The sequence below is a fragment of the Cololabis saira genome, chromosome 7 (genome assembly GCF_033807715.1).
Source record: "Cololabis saira isolate AMF1-May2022 chromosome 7, fColSai1.1, whole genome shotgun sequence".
NCBI classification, from domain to species: domain Eukaryota; kingdom Metazoa; phylum Chordata; class Actinopteri; order Beloniformes; family Belonidae; genus Cololabis; species Cololabis saira.
In genome coordinates, this window is record NC_084593.1 from 37,828,817 (window position 1) to 37,839,231 (window position 10,415).

Here is a 10,415-nt window from a genome sequence, read left to right on the forward strand (position 1 = left end):
ATACAAGTGCACAAACATAATAAAGGCAACGAAGATGGAAAATGCCCCAAGAATGCAATCTGTCTTCTTCCACCCTGGATGCAGAAAAAGCCGCTATAGACTCACACTGACTCACGCGTCAGCGAACGGCTGACTGCAAAACATGATTTCACAATCTTACATTTGTCAAGAGCATGCATACAAAAACATGCATTCCATAGCACAATTACACCACTTCAGCCAAATCTCTGAGGTAAAACAAGGCTCAGATTAAATCTAGCCCCTCTTATCAAATTTGTGTCTGCATCCTTCAAAAAAGGGGTGCGTAAGCAACTTGCAGTCATCGTGTCTGACAAATTTCTGGCTTACATTCTCACTCATGATGAGCTTATCCAGGGGTTTTAGGGAATAAAATGGATCAACTCAAAGTTGTTTGGCCTCCTGGGCAGCTTGGATGTTTCTAGGGTGACTGTGTGGGAGAATGATGGGTCTGTGCACTCACCTGCTTGAGCATGAGCAGACTTTTAAAGGTCAGCCATTACACAATGAAGCTTTTGATGTTCAGACACACATGTCCGCACACACAGATCCACAGCCGAGGACTCTGGGAGAGCAAGCAAACGCCAGAGTGCTTATCTCAAAAGAGTCAAGGGCCTCAGCTCCAGGTTAGGCGAGTGAAGCATTGCTGCCCATTTTCCCACCTCCGGCCTCATGTTTGGTTTGTGGTTTTACTTTGCTTCAGGAAGCTCAAGTCACGGATAAAACTGACAAGTGGACAACTTCACAAAACAAGGATATACACCGCCGAAGTCATGCAGAGTGGTAGAAAAATCCCTGATAATGTGGTATATGTGACTAGGCCTGTGTTGAAAAAATCGATTTCCCAAATCTAAATCGATTCTCATATTAATTCCTAAAAATCGATTCATATGTCTAAAGATAGATTTTTTTTTTGAGGGGGGGGGTCTTTTTTCTTTTATTTTTTTTCATCATTACATTACAACTTTTGGTTATTTTTTTGTTTATGTTTTGTTTTTGCCTTTAAATATGTTTAAAGGGATGAAAACATTAAAGTGTTAGGTTATAATTGCATAAATTGTCTATATTTCATTACTTTATATACTGTCTTGGGGTTACATTTGCAAAAAATGCTAAAAACCAAAAAAAATTAAAAAAGCAAAATAGACCGAAAATGGAACAAATAAAAACGTAATGTGGGAAAAATAAAACCGATTTCATCCGTCTCTGTTTGCTGCCCCGGATCTGTTTGGTAATTCTGACTCACATAATGTTTCTGAAAGCAGTTCTATCAGCATTCTGGGGAGCTGATTGGTCCTTACAGCATTATTAGCTGCCAATAATTGCTGTTTAATCTCAATATAATAGTAGTAATAATATTTTGCATAACTACAGTCATATAATTCATGCTCAAAACAGCTCAAAAAACTGTTTTAATAACACTAACCCAAATCAATATCGGAATCGAATCGGATTGAATCAAATCTTGATAATCGATTCTAAATCTTAAGAATCGGAATCGAATCGATTCTTGACATTTGAATCGATCCCCAGCCCTATATGTGACTGATTTGTGCCATGTAAGTGACAAAACATGAATTTTGGTTCATCCATAAAGGTTGCAATGCTATGGCCCCGTTCCGGCAGGCTCTGTGTCCAGGAATCCTGTCAAAGATGAATGCACTTCCTCTGCAGTGGGGTTGATGACACAGGGACCATCACAGAAGTGCATACAGTTCTGTTCACAGGCATTTGCCTCCAGCGTGCTCGTTTTGCAAACGTACACCGTGAACAAAGAGCTGGGAGGCATGAACAAGCCAAAACATCACTCCACAACGCTGAAACATTAATGACGCTCCTTTTGGCATGCTCAACCGACTGGCACGCTCAAGCCCAGGTAAATCCCTCACTCCTTGCAGTGTCAAATCTACTATTTATGACCAAAATACGAGAACCTCAACCTCAAACCACCAAGCATCGTCTTGTAAGTGTGACTATTATTACAGTAGATTGTGCTGGTAATCTTTTCCTGTTGATTGTGATATCATCTGATATTTTTTTTAAGCCTACAATGAAAAAAAATATAAAAACAGATTTTTAAAATAAATGAACAGATGGGAGCAGCTTGTGCGATAACAGAATAGCTGCAGTGACCAGGTGGCGACAGTTGGCTCTGGGGATTTCCCAGTATGGCGTAAGGTCAGAGGCTGCAAAACTGATCAATATGAGAGGATGTCTGTCTGCTGCAAACCCCTTGCACCCATTTCTCATTTTCTACTCTCATTTATTCAGGTCCGGGGTGGCAACGAGGGCTTGACTCAGCCTGGCGCCAGACAAAGGCCCTACAGTGCAGTCAGTATTATTCAGATCCCATATCTGCCCTGAGTCCTATGACATCACCACAATGCTATGTCTTCCTCACAGAAAAGTATTCACACACTGACCAAAAAAAAAAAAGATGCTGTCCTGCAAGTGGAAGCCCTGCTGTACTGATGCTGGACAGACAAGGAAAATATACACGACACAGACACACGCACCCATACACGCTCATGAAAAGAGGCTATTTTGTCTCGGTTTGGGATTCGCCGGGTTAATAGGATTGTGACCGGAGCACTGCCTTCAGTTCTTCAGCTGAAAATTCAGACACTGTCTCTTTTTTCTTCCGTCTGAATCCACCCATCATGCCTGGCAACGCTGGTTCATGTACTGTGTAGTTGAGAAGCTATTAAATATGGGATGAAGGACACCTGGGATGAGGAAATTATAGAAACTAACATGAATCACCAACACTTATCACTTAATTCCAGACAGCGTAGGTGGTTGCACCTACTAATGCACTCAGTGGATAGCATTTCAGCATCTTTAGGTAGGGTTTAAAAATAAATTAATATAATCAGTCGTTTCCGGTCAAAACTCATACAAGTCTCTACATCCAGGAGACTACAAGGGCAAACCGGGAACCCGTGAGTTGCAAAGGTTTCACCACGATGTGTCTTAAAATGCAAAACTCTGAAACACGATTTCATGCACGTATAGATTTTTATGTTTGGAGATTTTCCTTTGTATAAAAAACAGGGGTTCTCAGTGACACACGTGTATCTGGCTACTGCTCACTTGAGGAGTCTGTTTGCTGAAACTTTCAGAATCTGATCAACTTTGAGCATTGTTGATAAATCGTTTAAACATGAGAAACAGCGTCTGATCTCACTGTGTCGTCAGTGCCAGCCACTTTCCAGCACTAAGCTGGCTCATTGTTACTAATGCTGCATGTTTAGCATATCTATCTGTCTGTGCACACCCGCCTAATCCTTGTAAGCAAGAAGCCAGTCTATAGTTTTACAGTTGCTTCCTTTTTTCCTGCCCTTCAGACTTAAATGTAACAAAATATCTTAAACAAGTTGTTGCAGTTATTTCCCAAACCTTTTGCTCCTGATCAATCTCATTACTCTGAACGTGTGCCATTCCCAAAACAGTCTTTCAGAAAAGTACCTCATCTTAAAGACAAAAAAAAAAAAACTCCCGGGATGCCACAGATTTAGCTAATTACAGGGAAAAGCTGTCATTCAAATCCTCGACGGAAGATGCGGCGCTTTTAAAGAACTTTAATCTGACTTCCATCAAGACGGCCTCAAGGAAACCGAGCTTGGTCTTTGATCAATGCTTGAATTCTGAACCTCTCATTACCAAGCTGTTTCTTTTAGTTTTGAAAAAGAAAAACCAACTGCTGTCATCCATCCTCCCGACATTTGAAAGGTCCTGTTCATCTCCTTCCGCAGGCCTTGGTCTTCTAGGAGAACAGTGTGTTACCAGTCCCGTATCAGCCTCCCTTCACGAGTTCCCAACAAAATTCAGAACCGACGTACAAATGCTTGAATTTCATCCGTTTTGGTTTTTTTCCTGCTCCTGACAGATAGTTTTGTGCTCTGGGGATTAACCACCTCCAACAACATATTAACATAGCATAAATCCTGCAAAATTGCAGCTGCTGTCATGGATCATATATGAACCCTCAACAGATAACAGGTTATGCAGGTCTTTTCCTGCCAAGTCTCTTCAATAAATTACAATTTTCTCTGCACGGCTTGCCCCCGTGTGCACGCACACCGCAGGCACTCACTCCCTTTGTGAGTGTCACATGCACTCTGTTGTCCCCTGACACGGTGTCGTGTGCAGCGTATTGCCATTGAAACCCCACCTAAGAGTCTGTGCAGAGAAGGATCGGGGCTCATGCAGAATGTGCATGTGAACTCCCGCATGTGCACATTCACACACATCTCAGCCGTATAAATCACACCGACCTATTCTTGCAAGGAGGGGAATTCCACTTCATATAGAGCTGGTCTACAATCATGCATAATATATGGTCGTGCATGATCGGCCGCACATATATACATCATGCTGAATATGTTATTATTACTGTCTCGCCAGATTGGACGTGCAGCTTTTTAAGGTGTAGAAACTCTTGATGAAACCTGGTCAAGCTAACACAACACAACCTCGTGAACCTCTGGGCTATACATCCAATAACACACGTCATATATTCCTGCTTTTTGGATCCGAGTCCATGTTATTGATGGCTTTAAATTAATTCTATTAAAACAAAAATGCAGCATCACATATATCTTTCAGGTTACTATATATATATCTTATAGATCTTTCAAAAGGAGGGGGAGGTAACTTCAGAAAAACTATGATATGTCAGTGCAAGCACGGATTATTGTGCTATTAATAATATACTATAATCATTATCTGACTATTGAATATCAAGCAGAGTCTTGGACTTTTTTAATTCATTCTTTTTAGACCATTACAAACACTTTGTCCTTAGCGTTTGCTTGATTTTGATCACCTTTGCTTAAAACTGACAGGAAAACTCTGCTTATAAAAAAACTGGTGTTCTTTTCGGGATAGTACAGCATTAAAAAGATACTTAACCTGACAAGCCTCGCCTGTGTTATGAAGAAATACAGGTCACAGAATGTCTAATGAGTAAGAAATGCCGACACAGTGAGGTCACTCACCTCTGGTTAAATTAAATCAGACGGCTGCATTTTAATTGTGCTCTTTCGCCCTGCTAGTTTACTGAATTCAGGGTTTCATTCATAACGTGCGCTCCAAACGTCATGTGACCAGACAGGCATGGGCGCAGCATGCATTTCGCATGTATCCCGACTCGAGCTCACATGAGCGCTGTGACACTTCCCCATGATTTTTGAGTGCAGATAGTAGATCATTGTTAGTCCGAGAGCTCTTCCACATGCTCCAAAAAGTCCAAACAATAGAAACAATTCATCATATCAAATGGGCCAAATCACCGACAATCCCAGCACTGAAATGCATCTCTGAAGGGACGGCCTCTCCCTCCTCACACCCACCTGACGCTCTCCCTCTCACAGTATAGACCAGGAAACCTTTTCCACTCTGCAGCTCCTTCTGGCTTGGGTGATGCATAGCAAGAGATTTCTGCCATTCAAGCTCCTGCCTGCCTCTTCTCGTTCTTACCAAGCTTGACAGATGAAGTCATGACACTCCACATCACAATCTGAGTTTAAAAAAAAAAAAAAGGTGCCAACTAAAAACCATAGATTTGAATAAGATCGTGAACAATGACAACAACAACAGACGGGTCTGATGAAGCCTCCAGGCAAATGAACCTTCAGCAGCAAACATAAAAGAAAACATGAAGCAGAAGTTGCCACAACTGAGTCAAAAGATTAGTAAATTGAGCTGGAAGCTGGATTATGAAACTTGAATGAAAACTGAATTATTCCTCCTTTTTGGTTTTTGTCAGTTTAACAGGGTTGGTGACAGTTCCCATGCTGGTGCAGCACTTCTGATTCATTTCATGCATGCCAGACCTAAAGAGAGGAGCAACCGCATTGACTGGGACAGAGCAGGCTGCTGATGATGTGCCAAACAACAAACTGGAAGTGAGCAGGAGCTGAGAAATATCACTGTCTTAAACTTAAGCATACTGGACAGCTGGTAACTGAAGAGTTGATGTAGCCAAGCAGGAAGGCTTGTGTTGTCTAAGGTTACGTCCTCACCAGTGAGGTGTTGTTTTAAAAAGTTTAATCATGGTTACGTGAGCCGTCCACATTACTGCTGGATGTTGTGAAAGCTGTCTGCGACAAAAGGTTATTTCCGTATGGAGTCTTCAGCCAAACCAGGGACACCGGTTCTGGATGAGACAAGGAAGAAAGAAGCATCCTCCTATTTTACCAGAGAAGTTCCTTCTACCAACCACAGGCTCATCAAGGAAGGAAAAAAAACTTTCAAAAGTTCCCTCTACCAATCTACAAACCTAACCTGACATCAATGTATTTCCTGTTCTTATATGAAGAGCATTCGTGGCGGTTAGGTATGGATAGAGGTAGGGCTGGACGATATGGACCAAAAGTCATATCTCGATATTTTCTAGCTGAATGGCGATACTCGATATATATCTCGATATTATTTCTGTGCCTTAATTGGGGTTTCCCCCAAAGCATTATAGCATAGCATCTCTGTTAGCTTCATTTTTTCTGAGGCAAACCCTTAAAAAAACAGTCAGTTTTAATACAAAGCCTTGTGCCAAATGTCACACAGGTTCCTTTATTAACAGAGGTCTGCACAATATCAAAATGTATAAAACAAATGAAATAAAAATAAACTGCCTGCATATATAGAATAAAAATGCTTCTTGAATAAAATAAAACAAATATCCCTTTCCTGCATAACAATTAAATTAAAATACACTGTGCAATTAATACAATGTAGACAGTAACAGGCAGACTTTTCCACTGAGGTTGACAGTTGTGCAAATAACAAAACATTTGTGCAAATCTCAAATAAAACATTCAAGTCAATTTGTCACAAAATAAGCTATATCAAAATCATTAAAAAAAAAAAAAAAAAAAAATGTATATATATATATATATATATATAATTTTTTTTTTTTTTTTTTTAAATCGATATAAACGATATTGTCTCGTACCATATCGTGTTTGAAAATATATCGATATATATTAAAATCTCGATATATCGCCCAGCCCTAGATAGAGGTCTTCTCTGACACTCTGACAGGATTCAGCAAAAGTGCAGTTATTTCACTTCAGCGTGTTAGACTGATGCTTTTCCTATATTTTTGTTTGTCTGTGAAATAGCAAACTATCAGTAAGCTAAACTCATGGTCTCCTCAGGCTTTCCTTGTCCTCTCTGTGCCACCTGCAGCCCAACGGCCAGTGTATTTACGAGACATTCAAATAAAATCGAATCGTTGCATTAGTCTGAAAAAAAAACCCCAACATATAAAACATGTAAACCTCTTAGTCGGACTAAAACTGAACTTCTCATACTGAAACTAAAGTCGGGTTAATCCTTGAGCATGTTCGACCGGCCTCCAGCTGCCCTACACGAGCTCCCTCCTTCGTTACAGAGAGGAAAAACATTAAAGGGTTCAGAATGTGAAAATGGTACAGAGTTGCAAGCTTATCCACTTCACTATTCATCACTTGTGCAAAGATTTATGTGTTATTTTGGTGCGTGGGGTTACAGGTCAACCAGAAACCTGGGGTCTGACTCTCATTGGTAGGCGAGGCGGTTCTCTTCTTGTGCACATAAACCTAGAAAAAAGGAATGAGTCCTTTTAAATAGCCTAGTTGAGCTGTAGCCATGGCTGCATTAAATTGAGCATGTAAATGTACTAATTGCTTTAACACGTTTCTTCTTTTGAGCTGTGATTCGGAGGCAAATAAAACAAATCTTACCTGTGATTTCCTCCTAAGGTTTTATCGATCAATTATCTGCAGCGTTCAGCTTGTATGAGGATTTACAAATGGTCACTGGGTCACATCATTACTGACAGAATCCTCTCAGGTTTTCAAACCACAGTTCAGACCAAACAAGCCACTAGAAAGCGACAGTTTGCTTATTTAGAATAAACAGTGGAGGGTGAGTTGAGCCAGTCAAGTAAAAGTCATTTAGTAGCAGCCAATTTGGAGACTATGGGGACAATATAAACAGCAGGGTGATCCCTGGGGATCACAGTGTGTTTGCTCTTATGGTGTTTATCCAAACACACAGCACAGCTAGTTAAGTTACATTCTTGAATGTGTGTGTGTGTGTGTGTGCATGTGTGTGTGTGTGTGTGTGGAGACAGATAGGAATGACAGATGAGGACTGCTCCCACCCTGGACCAGAACTTAGGACTTCCTTTCTCAGAAACTCTGCAAACAGCCCAAACCCGCTGCTCAGACTGACATGTGGGTAATCTGCAGGAACTGGTGGAGCAGGCAAAGCCAAAAGTCACACATTTGCCTGAAAGGGTGCATTTTTGCAAGCAGAAATGCACATGTTGTTAATCCGGATCCCTCTTCAGGTCAACGTTAGTGGAGTTAAAAAAAAAAAAAGTCTATTATAATCACTTTCACGTGTTTACCTGCCTGGCAGATGGCAACAAGATTTTAAGGCTTTACAAGCATACGGAAACATCAGGGGGAGAATAACAACACATCAGACGCACATCATCAGATCACAGCCTGGTCAATGCTCTTCTCAAGCCTAAAACAAGGGAGGAAGTGTATTTGTTTTTTGTTGCAGTGTGGGGGACATATTATTTTTGAGGGAGGGGGACAAAGGGGGAGAATGAGCCCCTCCTTGAGAAAACACATTGTTGAAAGACTTTTTGTATTTCCAGCTATTTCAACATTGGGTGCTGTAAATCTGCAGGAAATTCACCGCTGACAGTGTCCAATATCAGACCAATCTATGTCTCGTCTACACCCCAGAATGACTGGGACAACACAAACACACACACACACACACACACACACACACACACACACACACACACACACACACACACACACACACACACACACACACACACACACACAAACAAAGGAATAAGAAATGCATGCACATTTAAATCCAAGTTGACAAAAACCACAACAGCTGCAAAAACAAAAACAAAACAAGAAAAAAATCTCAACCTGTCACTCTTTAGAGCTGCAGTGTGTGAGTAGAGAGCTCCAGCACTTACATGTGTCCATAGTGCTGCAGATGCTGTCCATGCAGACCTGTGGAAGTGTGGTGCAGACGCATGGGTGAGTGTGTGAGGGCGTGTGGACGGAGCTGCTGCTGCTGGCAGAGCTGCTGCTGCTGGCAGAGCTGCTGGTGCTGCTGCTGCTGCTGACAGACACCACCGGTACAGCAGCAATATAATACATCCATGCAGCAGCACCGCAGGCCGGGAGCCGCAGGGCAGCCTGTATCCGCTGGGTCCTAGAGGCACCTGGGTTTAGCTCCTCTCCAAACCGCATGGTGGAACCGTCATCCCATCATCCCCTCTGGCTTCCCAGGGGGGCATCTCTGATTAGGGCCCGAGCACTTACAGTGCGAAGGCCCTATTGTATCTGTAGGAATGTTTCTTTCTTCCTTCTTTCTTTCTTTCTTTTTTATTTTTCCAATGAAAGGAGGGCCTTTTTGCCCCCCTAAACGTGCCCCAAAAGTCAGCAAATTTTGCACGCAAGCCAGGCCTGGCGAAAAATTAGATATTTATTGGTTTGCATTAATGGGCGTGGCCTAATGGCTCAACAGCGCCCCCTTGAAAACTTTGTGCCTCAAGCCCCACAATACGGTTTGACGTACATGCACGAAAATCGGTACACACCTGTATCATGTCGCAACTTAAAGAAAAGTCTCTTGGCGCCATGGCCGAAACCGAACAAGAAGTCGGCCATTTTGAATTAATCGTGTAATTATGGCACAATTTATGCCATTCCTTTGGTAGTTAATATGGCCAGAGCCGTAACGTGCACCCAGGTGTGTTATACATCAAAATGTGCGTCTCGATCCTGCGACGACGCGCATTACTTTTCTCTTTCAAAAGCGTTACCGTGGCGACGATAGACGCCAAAAAGCACGCCCCCCCTTCATCTGATTGGTCGATATTTGATAGTTCCCCAAAAGTCACCAAATTTTGCACGCAAGCCAGGCCTGGCAAAAAATGTGATATTTCATGGTTTGCATTAATGGGCGAGGCCTAACGGCTCAACAGCGCCCCCTAGAAAACTTCGTGCCTCAAGCCCCACATTATGGTTTGACGTGCATGCACGGAAATTGGTACACACCTGTATCATGTCGCAAATTAAAGAAAAGTCTCTTGGCGCCATGGCCGAAACCGAACAGGAAGTCGGCCATTTTGAATTAATTGTGTAATTTTGGCGAAATTTATGCCATTCCTTCGGCAGTTAATGCGGCCCGAACCGTAACGTGCACCCAGGTGTGTTATACCTCAAAATGTGCGTCTCCATCCTGCGACGACGTGCATTACTTTTCTAAGTCAAAAGCGTTACCGTGACGACGATAGACGCCAAAAAGCGCGCCCCCCACCTTCATCTGGTGGTTTGACATAAAGAGTCGTGGGTGGTGTCATC

At 42.2% G+C, this 10,415-nt stretch overlaps 1 protein-coding gene across 1 annotated transcript in view; it reads right to left on the bottom strand.

Annotated features, from left to right (window-relative positions):
• The window catches only part of afap1l1a (actin filament associated protein 1-like 1a), a 39,606-nt gene extending 30,471 nt beyond the window's left edge, over nucleotides 1-9,135 (bottom strand). The window contains exon 1 of the mRNA XM_061725810.1: nucleotides 9,020-9,135. Coding sequence (XP_061581794.1) covers nucleotides 9,020-9,050 — 31 coding nt within the window. The 5' untranslated portion in view covers nucleotides 9,051-9,135. The remainder of the gene's footprint in view (nucleotides 1-9,019) is intronic.
• Between the last annotated feature and the right edge of the window lie 1,280 nt (nucleotides 9,136-10,415).